At 29.9% G+C, this 14,372-nt stretch overlaps 1 protein-coding gene across 3 annotated transcripts; it reads left to right on the top strand.

Moving 5' to 3' along the window:
• The first annotated feature begins 205 nt into the window (after nt 1-205).
• LOC126906796 (uncharacterized) lies at nt 206-13,518 on the top strand. 3 transcript variants are annotated; one of them, XM_050687664.1, is made up of 6 exons: nt 206-362; nt 880-972; nt 1,612-1,674; nt 4,835-4,885; nt 5,836-5,889; nt 12,757-13,518. In XM_050687664.1, the coding sequence occupies exons 1-6, from the start codon at nt 293-295 to the stop codon at nt 12,810-12,812; spliced, it is 387 nt and encodes a 128-aa protein (XP_050543621.1). In that variant the 5' UTR covers nt 206-292; the 3' UTR covers nt 12,813-13,518. The 3 variants fall into 3 exon arrangements, with proteins under 3 accessions (XP_050543621.1, XP_050543619.1, XP_050543620.1); XM_050687662.1 differs by lacking the exon at nt 12,757-13,518 and adding an exon at nt 8,120-8,581 and having other exon boundaries at nt 880-1,674; XM_050687663.1 differs by lacking the exons at nt 5,836-5,889; nt 12,757-13,518 and adding an exon at nt 5,690-5,778 and having other exon boundaries at nt 880-1,674.
• The last annotated feature ends 854 nt before the right edge of the window (nt 13,519-14,372 follow it).

The following is a 14,372-nucleotide window of genomic DNA, read 5'->3' as shown; positions in this document are numbered from 1 at the left end:
TGATTCGTATATCAATTATACGTAAAATAACAATAATTTTGAGATATTTTTCTCATTTTTTTAAGTTACATAAAATTTTGATTTATCCTATAATTTTTTTATTTTTTTTATAATTTTTATATTTTTTTATTCATTTTTATGCATTATAAAGGTATCAACAGTTTTCTAATGGAGCCATTTATATTTAACTAGTTTATAAAATATAAAGTGATGTAATGTAGAACATTACTTGTCTATAACAACATTTGGTCTAGTATTTCAGCAGTTTATAACATTTGTATATCTAGACAAGATGAGTAATGAAATAACCAATGATAAAAATATCAACATTCACTCTTTATCAAAAGTTATTACATCAAATGGTTAGTAACTTCTGAATTGTTCTGAATAAAAGTTCTTATCAGTCATTTTTTATTAGTTAATAGTTTTAATTAGTTATAGTTTTATTAGCTATAATTTTCTGTTTTAAAAGTTAATTAAATATGTATCTAAAAATTTCCATGTTAAAAAAAAGGTTTTAGCAAAAAAATATATAATCTGTCAGATTAGCATAGAATTTTAAATTATATAATAGAATTCTTGCTAACATAAAAAATTTGATTTAGTTAATTAAGCACATTTTTTCAGATTTATATTTTTTTGAATAACAACTAAATTGTCTTATAACACTATTTTTAATATTCAAAATACCACCTAAATAAATATAAATGTAAAAAGACAATATTGAGGATTTCTTGAACTTTGAAGATTTATCTACAGCACATTTATATAATTTGAATCTTGACTATAGTTTTATACGATTATACTTAAAAATGTTTTCTATTAAATTTCTTGAAATTTGTATTTTATTACTTTATGCAATTGTGTCTATTGAAACAGATACTAGTTCGTTTAGAAAAGCAGCTATAATTAATAGCATTTGCAAATACGATGGATGGAAACATTTAACTGACATAGATATTGTGAAATATGGTAATATAATATACAAATTAGATAATATTAATATAATTGCTAATCGAGATACAAGCAATAAAAAAGTACGTGCCGCTGCTTTAATACTTGGTTGTACATACGCTAATGATTTAAAAAAAATATTCGATATGGTAATTCTTTATTGTAACATATGTCGAGATGCATTTAATGATAAGGATAATATCTATAAGTATACCATATATATATTGAGTATAACTAAGAAAATAACTTTATTGGCAACAGTCATGAAAGAATCATTGATTTTATTGGATTCGTTATATAGTATCCCATTAGATGGCACAACAAATGATTATATATTATATGGTTATTTGTCACTTTTACAAAAAGTGGATATCAGTAGTGTTCCATTAAAAAATAGTCCATCTTCATGCTTAGGAATCTTATCAGAAATTATATGGATTTTTGATATATGCAATAGTAACATTAATAATGAAATGGAGAATAAATTAAAACGTTGTATAATATTTGAAGAAAATAGATCTAATGCAATACTGCAAAAATTGATGATATTTATTAACCTGAACTCACAAAATGATAAAAACACTTTAATGGAATCTTTGAATAAAAAATTAAATAATGAAATTAAAAAGATTATTATAGAAAAATTTTACAATTTAGGTTTCTATTTTAACACAGACATTAAGATGATCGATGTACTAGTACCAGACGAAGTTATAAATAGTAAGATTTTTTAATTATAAATAACATACATACAAATGTAGTAGAAAGCTAAATTTGGAAATTAAGCACGCACATATTATTGTTTTGAAATTAATATTTCCCTTCTAATTTTTTTTTAATTGTTTAAATTAACTTAATTGGTAAATTATATTTTGTAAATTCGATTAGTGTCTAATTGTTTCAAATATTGTGATTTATATGCAATAGATGGATGTAGCTATTTACAATTAAATTTAAGAGAGATTTTCCTCTTTTTTTTAGTTGAGTCAAAACTGAACAAATGAACACTCTTGTTAAATTTTATTATTTATTAGTGGATAAAGTACATTAAATGATATTTTGTATGAGTTTAAATGAAAATTATCTATTCCAAATTTAAATCGTTTGTGTGTATCAATGACAATAAAAAAATTATATTTTGAGGCAATATTAATAGATTCTCTTCTCTTCTCTTCTTCTCTACTAAAGGCCTTGCCTTGTCGTTGCAAACCTGGTTCTCCATTCTTTTCTGTTAAAAGCCAATCTTTTGATGTCTATGTATCGACTACAGTCAGCTTGTCTTATCATTTCTTCTATATATGCTTTCCTCGGTCTACCTCTACCTTTGTGTCCATTTATTCATCCTTCAAATATATTTGTTATAAATGAATTGTGCCTTAATAGGTGACCGAAAATTTTTCCACTTCTTTCTTTTATGGCGTTTAACAGAATTCTTTTTTCCCCTACTTGGTTTAATACATCTACGTTACTTTTCATTTCTGTCCAGCTGACTTTCAGCAACCATCTCCATGTCCACATTTCCATGGCTTCCAACTTCTTCTCGTCTTGTCCATTGATGGTCTATGTTTCACAGCCATATAGTAGTTCGCTCCATACATAGCATTTGACAAAATTTTTTTCATCTTTATTTTAAGTTTTTTGTTTGTAAGTAACTGCAGTTTTTGCATAAATGCTCTCTTTACCATAGCTATTCTTTGTCTAATTTCTATTGAGCATTTACCATCGCTAGTAATCGTACTTCCTAGATACTTAAATTGTTGAACCTGTTTAATTAAGTTATTATCTATTTCCAACCTCACTAATGGAATTTCTTTTGCTTTAGTTACCACCATTGCCTTTGTTTTATTTTCATTTGATACTCCTGCAATATTTTAGTGACGGTAGTTAGAGATTTTTGCATGTCTTTCCGATTCAGACACTAAAGCAATATCATCTGCAAATCGTATACAGTGTATCTTTTCTCCATTTATGCTTATTCCTTTAGAGTTTCTCTTATACTTGTCTATGATTTCTTCTACAAATAAATTGAACAGATAAGGTGATAAGGAACAACCTTGTCTTACCCCTCTTCTAATTTTTGCTGTTGCACTATGTTTTCCTACCTCTATTAAGGTCTCTTGTTTCTTGTATAGTAACATTATTACTCTTTTGTCCCTCCAATCTATTCAAGTTCTTTTCATAGAGTTCATCAATAAAGCCCAGTTAACTGTGTCAAAGGCTTTTTCTAGATCTATAAAAGTTATAAATGTATTTCTAATTACATTTAGCCTCCTTTCGGTGAGTACCCTTAGAGCTAAAATTGCTTCTCTTGTACCAACTCCCTGTCTAAACCCGAATTGGTCTTCATCAAGCTCCTCTTCGGTTTTTGTACTTATCCTATTTTTTATGATGATAAGAAGTATTTTGGACGCATGTGTTAAGAGATTTATTGTTCTGGAATTCTTGCATTCTGTGAAATTCCCTTTTTTAGGGATAAGTACAATTTTGCTTTTGGCAAAGTCCTCAGGAATGTTGCCATTCCTATACATTTTCTCAATCATTTCAAATGGCTTATTCTCGGTATCTTTTCCGACGTTTTTTAATAGTTTTGCCGGGATGTCATCTACTCCTGCCGCTTTACCTTGTTTCAATTCACTTAGTGTTTTAATAAATTCGCTTTTTGATATATTTGGCCCTATGTCTTCTCTGTTTGACTCACTTATATTTTCAATATTTTTGTCGTTTTCTCCTACACAATCTTCATATAAATATTCTATGTACTCTTTCCATCTCGTCGCTATGCCATCTTCATCTAGAATCAGTTGTCCATTCATATCCTTAACAATTTTGCTTCTTGGCTTCGGTAATCTTGACAATCGTTTAATCATTCCATATGCTTTGTCCATTCTATTTGCAGTCATATTTGCTTTAATGTTTTCGCATGTTACATCCCTCCATATCTCCTTTTCATCTCTGCACTTTTGGGTAATACGGTTCTTTATTATTCTATACATCGAATCATCAGTCTTCCTTAATTTGTTGCGGTATTTTATTAAGTCCATTATCTCATTCGTTATCCATGGTTTCCTTGGATTTAGTTTTCTAAATCCAATTGATTTTTCAGCAGATTGCCGAATATTGTTAACCACTTTTTCCCATGGTAGGTTGATACCATCAGCTATCACTCTGTTATGAACCTTGTTTTGGAACTCTTGTATTATTTCTTCATTTTTAGGTTTTTCTATGTCCCATATTTTACATTTGGGTCGCTTTGTAATTTTCTTGTGTATTATTTTGTACTTCATCACTACTAGGTTATGATCGCTATCGATTTCCGCACCAGGAAAACTGTGACTTGTTATTATTTGGTTCTTGAAACGGCTTTTTGCTAACACATAGTCAATTTGGTAACGATTAGTATCCCCTGGTGCTACCCATGTATAGCGTCTTCTTTTTGGTACTTCAAACATTGTGTTAGTAACTAGAAAAGTGTTCTGCTTACAAAAATTGACTAATCTTTCACCTCGGATGTTTCTTGTTCCTAAGCCATGTTTGCCTACTATTTGATTGTCTTGTCCTTCTCCTACTACCGCATTGAAATCGCCCATAATAATTACATTATCGTTATCTCGAGTTATTCCTNGTTATATACTAGTTACATTTTTATTCGGATAATAAATAAGTATAATTTAAGATTAAATCACTCAAAAGAACGATTACCTATCTGAATTTAATTTTTAATGTAATAAGTCTGATGGGGGTGAAATTGGTAGTTTTTTTTTACTACACTATTCATGCCACATAGAAATTTGACTTGGAAACTGTGTAGTTTAATATTTATAGGTGATATATACAAAGGCACTAAATGAATTAATTAATTAAATTCCCTTTTTATATTTAGATAAGCAAATGATACCAAAATATTCAAATTTGCCGTACTATATCAATATAGGTAATTATTTTATACAAATTATTTAATATCTTTTTTTTTTCTAAATATAAATATAAATTAATATCATAATTATGAATTTATACAATGCAAAGAGTAGGAAAGAGGAATTTAAACCTCCCTTAAGAATTGCTTTAAACATAATTAAATAAGTTTTTATAACATAAGTGTTTCGTACGAGGCAGCTAGACCATAAGCCGGCTAGTTGTGAACCGTACTAGAATGCCGTCTTACCTTAAACCTGTCTAAATCGCTTTAATTGAAGCGGGAGAGGGCTCACCTGGGAGGATGACAGTTAACTGCACATCCAATATGTAACGAGAGTAGACAATAATTAAATAACAAATATATTAGAAGTGCTTCAAAGAGAATCTTAAATAAAAAATTTTTTTTTAGTTACAAATATTTTTTGATTTATTTGTTATTAATTACTTTTTAGGATTATCCCTAATAACATATGGAGGTTTCGACTTAATTTTTTTAATTGGTCACATACATATAGAATGAACTTATAAAATAGGAAATTATCTAATATAAAATGACTGTGAATATCAAATTCTGGACTAGTTCTTTCAAAGTAATTCTAAATCTTATACTTAGGCGGGACGAAAAATATGGTCGGTAATTGACAAGTGATAAAAATAGCAAAATTCTCTACTCGCCTCCAACCGTCAAATTACATTTTTATAACTTTTAAAGCATTAGTCAAAAAGCTTTTATCGACCAGTTATTATAATAAATTAAATTATTAAGTTATAAGATATGAATCTAAAATTTTTTTTTCCAATATATTCTTTATTTCTTAAGTAAATGAGTGGTGATGTAATAATTATTCCAAAAAATAAATGTGATCTGAAGTTAGATACGGAATCAGCGTCGAAATTCCTTTTGAATTAATATAAAATTGTAAACAAGAAAATGGCTGCCTTGTAAAATTCTTTATTTTATAATAGAAAAAAACAAAGTTAAAAACGGAAACGCTGAACTAATGAACTTCCTTATACAAGGTAAAATTTTTTATTGAAATTTATTTTTTAATAAGTTTAAAGGTTAACAAATGTATATATAATAAATTGACAGATTTTTTAAGTGTTTATGAATTAATATATCTCTAGTACTTTGTGAGATAATTGAGTATAAAAAAATCTTGATTCCATTGTTAACTAACAAAAAACTGATTTTTCTTTCTTTTCGAGTTTTGTCAAGCATGCGATATTATGTACAATATAAATTTATTTGTGTAATTACACTATGAAATTTGTTCGACTTAATTTGGTGTTATTGCGTCTAATTTCTAAAAATAATTTTTCATTGTAAATTTCCATTAAAAAGTGGATTCATCTGGTTGTTGACACAAGCCCTTCAGTTTATAAAAATATAGTTATGCAACTTTGCCTAACATGCGAAAATATATTCATAATTTGATATATTTTATGATATTACGTTAACTGAATATAAAAGAAGTACTAAATTTTTGTTTTCTCGCAAAAAACTAGCACTAGTAATCAGAAATCCTTTTATTTATCAAAAAAAATCCTTCTTCTTCTTCTTCCTCGCCTTAATTCCAACCCTTATCCTAAACTTCCACGATCTGCCACATCCTCTACGCTCACATCAGATGTCCTCAAATCGCCTTCAATAACATCTCTCCATCTCTCTTTTGGTCTTCCTCTACCTCTTCTTCCTTCAACATTCATTTCTACAACTGTTCTTACGGCTTCCGATTCTTCTCTTCTCATAACATGACCAAACCATCTAAGTCTATTTTCTCTCATCTTATACACGATAATATGCTCATTTCTTATCTTATCTTCTCTAGTCACTTCACTCATACATCTAAGTATTCTCATCTCTGCTACACTCATTCTCTGCTCTACTTTCTTATCAACCATCCAACACTCTGAATCATACATCATAGCTGGTCTCACTACAGTCTTGTAAAATTAACCTTTCAGCCTCATTGGAATTCTTTAATCGCATAAGATACCAGACACTTCTCTCCACTTCAATAACACGCACTTAATCTGTATCTTACATCCTCGTCAATACCACCGCTCTTTTGCACAATTGATCCTAAATACTTAAAACTTTTCACCTCTCCAATCACGTCCTCACACAAAATAATGGCTCCATTGTTGACTTACCAAGCATAAATCCAAACTGGAATTTAGATACCGATGTCTCAATTCTTATTCTCTTATCTATTACCTTTTCTCAAATTTTCATACTATGACTCATTAGCATTATGTCTCTATAATTTCCACACTCCTATATGTCACCTTTACCTTTAAATATCGGCACCACAATACTATTCCTCCATTAATTTGGAATTTTCCCTTCTAATAAGATTTTATTTAAAAGTTCCTTAGATGACCTTATGACAACACCGTCTAATATTTTCCATACTTCTACTGCCACTTCATCTGGTCCCACTAATTCATTCTTTTTCATTGATGCCACAGCCTCCGATACTTCTTTCTCACTAATTGAATCTATCAGTCCCTCATTCTACGAGATATCCTCTAACGTCTCTTTTGGATACTCCTCATTTCAGTAATTTTTCAAAATGCTCTTTCCACCTTTTTTTCACATCATCACTTGAGAGTACCCTATTATTAGCACTTTTTATACACCTTATATAATGATAATCTTGAGACCTTTTCTCTCTTATCTTTGCAAGTCTATAGATTTCTTTCTCGCCTTCCTTTGTTCCTAGCCTATCATACAACTCATCATACCTCTTAAACTTCGCCTTACTTACTGCACAAGCGTTTATACTCCATCCAGTCTTCTCTCCTTTTGCTCTTTACTTTGAATTGCTTTTTCTTACTTTCTATGATTTTTTGAACGTCCTCATCTCACCACCAGGTTTCCTTGTTTCCTGGCATTCTACTCCTACTCTCGCCAACAATCTCCTTTGCAGTATTCTTTACACAACTAGCAAATCTATTCCACACATCATTTATGTCTCCCTCAAAATTCCACACCGTCCTCTCTTTTACCGTCTTTACAAACTCTTTTTCATTTTCCCCTTTCAATTTCCACCGCCGGATCTTCAATTTTTTCCATTTGTTTCTTCTATTTTTGTTTATTCTCTTTCCCGTACACCTAACTCCATTACCATCAATCTATGTTGTGTAGTTACACTCTCACCTGGATTTATCAAAAATAAAAATTATTTTTAAAAATAGTCTGAATTTTGTTCAATTATTTATCTAAATATTTTTACTCGGCCAGTATTAAAGTCACAAATAAATATACAAGATCAGAAATTAATTGACGACAACTAAAGAAAACTTTGAAGGTGAAAACTAATCTGAGTCCCGCAATAAAAAATTGAAGATATAGTAAGAGAGTATTTTTATACAATATATTAAATCAAGTTTCCATCACAAAAAAAAACATGTCTATTGATAATAATTTGCAAGGAAACTTAGAAAAATTTATAATTTTTATTTTTAACTTTTTACAAACACTAATAAAAAATATACATTCAAGACATATAAATCTATTTACTGAAACTTTATTTTTAAGCGTTGAATATAATGATATTTATACTATAGCTATAACAAGAAAACAATATGTAATAATATATTTTTAAATAATGTACTTGTGTTGAATTCCTCTTTTATTGTCATTTATTTCTTAATTTTGTGTGATTGTTTAAGTATTTTAACATTAAATTGGTATAAAAATATACCGATAATATTATTTATAATTTTAAGTACTATTATTGATAAAAACTAAATTATTCTTTAAAAACTTTTCGAATAACACAAAAGTTATGTTAGATGAATATTAAGAAAATTTATATTTATTAAGTTATAATTAAGCAGAAGTTTTTATATATATGAAGTAAATTGTAAAATAAAAATAAAGTGTCTACTGAAATATATATTTTGAATTATTTTAAATTGTAACTTGAATTGAGGTTAGTCAAATATATTTATGACCAATAATTTCTATTGAAAAATACTGTACTTAACTTTAATCCCCAGTTAAGTTCTATCCGCCGACAAGTACGGACGTCTTATCGCACATCGAGCCTTTAACTACACCGTTACTCAGTAGTTTTTTATAATTGGTTATATATCCACAAACACTATAGTTTGACTATTTTATATATTTTACTTTGGTTATGTCTAATCAGGCCCTGATAGGGAGGGTCGTTCTACCCCTCAAAATCGGCCTCAATCGCTCGCGATATATAGACAATTATCATCGTTTGAATATCATTTAGCTCCTGGTCAGAAATGTTCAATTCATAATAAAGCGAAGTCTCCATGTGGTCCTCTAACAAAAAAATCCATTACCTCACCGTTCCTCCACAGGATGACTACATGCTATTGTTGTCTCTAATAAGCTATTGGCCTCAAATCATAACAAATATAACAACGGTATTATTTACTTTCCAGATAACTATACCGGACCTTTATATGTGTTACTTTCTACAGGCGTCAATAACATTATGGGTAATTTACATCCAGTGAAACTTGGTTCCTCATTTCCAGTTCTTTTTTTTCTTTGCATAGCGATGGTCTAATTTTCTCTGTTGTATTACCAAGATATCTTGGAATCTCACCCCTCTTCCTTTTTTTTCATTTTTAACTCTATTATTCGCGCTAAGATTGACTACAGTTCCTTTCTCTTCTCTTCTGCATCCTTATGTCACCGTAATAAGCTTAATTTGGTAATGGCTTCTTACTTACGGTCAATTTTAGGCGCCTTACCTTTTACTTCTGTTCCCAGCCTTGAAATTGAATGCTGTTGTCCTTATCGTGTATCCAATATACTGTTGAAGAATTAAGGTGTATCTAATAGTACGGAGTGAGTACGACACGTGCGGTATAACTTTGTCCCCAGTAAAAACACCAGAAAGAAATGTTTTAATGGTACTTTATTATTATAATAGTAACAACACCAACAGTATATGTATCGATTTATGTATTTATATATATATATATGTGTGTGTGTCAATATATCAATGTAGAAAACTACACTTCGGTAGTCGTTATACCTAAATGGAAAAACACTTTTCGCAAAAGAAACACTAAAACAACACAGAGCGGTAAACCAGCTAAGGTGTTCGTCGGAAACGAAACAGGACGCAATATCCGTAATCCATACTCGGCGGCGGCCTTATCTCGGTGTCGGGGAAACAACTGATTGTCATATTAATAGCTGGACGGCTGATATCGAGAGAGACATGGGTGAGCGCCAGCCTAGAGCGTAGGGCGGTGTCGTGTCATCTTCTTATCGAAAATAGAAGCCGTCGCCTTATGGGCAAATTTCTCCTAAAGTCTATTTCCTGTCCTAAACCCTCAATATTTAATCTTTTTAAAACTGTTCACTAACTTTGCCGTTATGTCCCCAAATCTCTTCCTATCTTTGCTTCTATATGTTCTTCACTTTCTCCTCTCACTAATCATATCCAGAAGTCCTATAGTCGTCTCCCTATTTATAACTGTCCTTATGAGGCCTTAATCATCACCCATTCTGTTCATGTTCTAACTAATTTTATAGGCTTCGCGCCTTATAACCTTTAATCCCTTCCTTTGACCATTATTAATAATTTATTCTCTCACTATATTTCTACAAACTTTTCAAATTCTCGTCTAATTTTTACTGATGGGTCTGCCTCAGTGTCCTTACTTACATACCAAGTCTTGATATCTCCTTTTCTACCAATCTGCATCTCCTTTCTTCCTCCTTACTACCGAATGCATTGCAATTTTCAATACACTACTCTACATTTCTGTTTCTTTAGATACCTCTTTTCTCATGTGCTCAGATACACAGGCTTGTTATCTGGCAATTAATTCTAATCCTTTTAATTCTTAAACTTCCCTTATAATCCTTTCAATTAGAGCAGTCCTCCACAAAATTTTAACCTCTGGTAAAGAAGTTCAGTTCCATTGGGTCACTAGCCATGTTGAGATCCAAGGTAAAGAGTTCGCTGATTCTTGCACATCATCATTCATATGTTATCCTTCCTTTCTTCTTCCTTATTCTGATGCTCTGCATTACTTTAGATCTACCCTGATGATGATCAACCCATTTTTTACATGTGGTAAAATACATGGTATGTCGTTAGCGATACTATTATTTCTGAAAATTTGTACATGTTGTACATTTGTACATTTTGAAGAACAGTCTAAAAGTAAATTTTCTGGCTATTATCCAGAATGGTTAAAATTTCATGATCTATTTACTTCATTATTTCAAAAAAAATTATTGTTCAAATGAAGTACAAAATCTTTGTTATCTAAGTAATGCGCAAACTGGTGAAGCTGTTAAAGTATTTTTATGTTTTCTAACAATGCAGATAATTATAAAATTTGTACTCCATAAACATTAAAAAAAATCGGAGTGGTTATTTTACTACAATAGAAAATAATTAAGATTAATAAAAAAATAGTATATATTACTATTTATTTGTATATTATTTGTACCTATAGATACAAATAAACCTCATAATATAGCAGTAAATATCAATTATTTTACTTCTTGAGTGATGATATAGTTAACTTTGATGAATATACTTTCACTCAAGAAATAAAGTTTACTAGTTCAGTAGGTACTGTTTTGCTACATCTTATTTTTATGACTGATAACGTCTCTCGCACTATCACCACCGGTTGTGTGAGAAACTCATTACGTTGGATGTTAGTGTACATGATTTTTGTGTCTCGCCGAGTTATTATCGGTCCTTGTGTGACATTTTTTGCGTTTTTCGCTGCCATCCTAGCTCGTTTTGTTGTATGGCTCTATGGTGCTTGCGAGCACGTAATTGTTAAAGACGTTTATATATGCGATACGCGCATTGAAAATTAAATTCGTACACCTTGAAGTACTATTCGCGCTAAAGTACGTTCTGCCTGGTACAATTGTCATGCCAACAACTTCATTCGCATTTCATTCACATCAAACCAGTCATCATTAATAGTATCGTATAAGTAGTTTGTAATCATATTGTTTTATCTAATTTTTATTCTTATTATTTGTTTTTATTTTACGCATTGTAACATTAGCATTAATAGTTCCCCCTATCTACATTTATGTATATGGTATTTGATTTAAACTTTTAATACAGATAATTGTTATATATTCCTAAATTCATTTTATTCATTTATAAAGTCCACTCCCTACTTCTTTCTCCTGCATGATATAGATACTCCAGAAACGAATAGTAACTAACCCGCACATCATTACCGGGCGTTCCGTTCAAACAGGTACTGGTGGGTGACAATGGCCAAAATCATATTACTGATAGTTTTGCATTTTGGTGTTATATTTAGGTACATCATATCCAGGCCCGTGCGCAAGATTTGACAATGGGGGGGTTTTTTTTAAAAAAGATTTATATTTAATAGATAAATCAATAACTACCTAATATTATATACTATATATTTATAATATAAATAAATCATGATAAAATTATAAAATTAAAAATTATTTTTTTAATAAATTTAATCTACGATGAGTAGAAAAGAATTTGTTTAATACTTCGTTGATATCCACGTTTATGTCACGATGGATATCCAACGAAGCTAGTCCGTTTAAACGATCTTTACCCATAGATGACCTTAAATAGGTTTTAAGCCGACGTAATGTTGAAAATGACCTTTCATTAGTCACTGTAGTCACCGGCAAAACTGACATTACACATAACATTTTATGAACATTTGGAAACGAATCTGAATTACAAATATCGAGGGCATCGAGGGCGTTTCGAATATTTTTACCAGCTTGTCGTCGTCGCCAAATTTCTATCTCATTTATCCAAATTTCTGGGGAATCGTCGTGTAAAATTGAACAATAAGTTTCAAATAACTTTTTACATGAATCTTTGTCTAAAGATTTTGTTTCAATAGGAAAAAGACATGAGAAGTTTGACAAAATATTACGATGCTTGAGGAAGCGATCTTGAAGATGAGTAATAAATAAATCAAGGTATGGTATGTAAATAATAATTTTGTAATAATCTTTTACAGAGTCGGTTATAATGTTAGAACGGTTAATTTGACGTGAGGCAAGTCTAGGTTTAGTCACAGGTATATTGTACTTATTGCAAATATCTTCTACAGTTATAAAAATTGTGTTGAAGTTATCTGTAGAATATTGTCTTCTTTCCTCAAGTTCGTGTTTTGCTGCATCTGCCAACTTCATGGCCTCGACTAAATCTTGATTTTCCGCTTGTAAAACTCTACTCAATGATAAAGACAATGCATGTACTGAATTTAAAACGTGAATTGAAATTTGAAATTCTAATGTTTTTATTGCTGATAGTAATTGAAAAGGAAACGGAAACCGATAAACACCAAACACGAGAGTAACACAATAATAGTGGTGTGCTATTATGTTATGCATTATTATTTTATAACTAGAGCACAAGACTTCTGTCCCCTAAAAAAACTGATTATGCGTGCACTTATGCACTTAAAAATCCTGAAATAAGCTCTTATAAATACATTTTTTAACGGTTTATTAATAAAATAAATAATTAATTAAAACGTGTAAACCAAAAAGAATATGCAATGCTAACAGTCCTCTGCAATTTTTATAACAAATAAGATAATCAAATATCTAATATAATCAATTAAAAATGAAAAACATGATATATATTTTTTCGTCAATGGGGGGGTTAACCCCCAAACCCCCCCCCCTTGCGACCGGGCCTGCCTTACCCCCATCCTCATAAATCCAATCCTCCATTACCCCTACCATCGTGAGACCACGCTCACTATATGACCTTGACATTACACTATATGATTCATATCAAAATATATATTTCAATACTCATATTTATTATCGAATCGAACACTTAAATCGATACCTATCAATTATAGAAACAAAATATCGAATGACATAGAAACATCTTATTGCGGTATTTAATTACTGGCGTAATTACGGATATATAAGGATTTCATCAATCATGATAATTTATTCTTACAAGGTAAAAATAATGTTTAGAAGAAGATATAATTTTTTTTTTATTTTGTAGAACAAAAAAGTTTTTATTATTATTATTTTCCCAGGTTCTGATCCCTATTATATAAGTTAAAGTTGATAATAGTTTATTTAACTGAATAAGGTACAGACTAAAATAATATAATTAAATATCACAAAATCCATTAGAGTGGGGACGTGGCATAGTTTGTCCAGTATAGATGATATCTGACAGTGATTAAAATCAATATCATAAAAACGCTTCGATGCAAATCTGTAGATAATGTTTAATTTTAAAAAATTAATGGATTATTCTAAAAGCTACATGGTATCCTATTACCTTATTTATATTCGGATTACAAGTTTTATGATTTATAATTGTAATATATTAATAAATATATATATATTTATAAATAAAAATGGTCCGATTAAAAAAAAAAGTATGTTCAATGAATATAAATATTTTTTCTCGTGAAAAAATTGTATTGATCCATATATCTTTCAAAAAGTCATATAAATATAAAGTTCAAAATGTAAAATA

This window comes from Daktulosphaira vitifoliae, unplaced genomic scaffold (genome assembly GCF_025091365.1).
Source record: "Daktulosphaira vitifoliae isolate Bord-2020 unplaced genomic scaffold, ASM2509136v1 Scaffold_5, whole genome shotgun sequence".
Lineage (NCBI taxonomy): Eukaryota > Metazoa > Arthropoda > Insecta > Hemiptera > Phylloxeridae > Daktulosphaira > Daktulosphaira vitifoliae.
The sequence above is the reverse complement of the archived record's forward strand: the minus strand, read 5'-3'. Positions and strand labels throughout refer to the sequence as shown.

Bases quoted from the DNA above. Each gene is read 5' to 3' on its own strand.
- LOC126906796 (XM_050687662.1), top strand. From the start codon at position 293: ATGAGTAATGAAATAACCAATGATAAAAATATCAACATTCACTCTTTA. The intron at 1,675-4,834 runs GTAAGATTTTTT...TTTTATATTTAG, and splicing joins ACCAGACGAAGTTATAAATA to ATAAGCAAATGATACCAAAA. The intron at 4,886-5,835 runs GTAATTATTTTA...ATTTTATAATAG, and splicing joins GCCGTACTATATCAATATAG to AAAAAAACAAAGTTAAAAAC.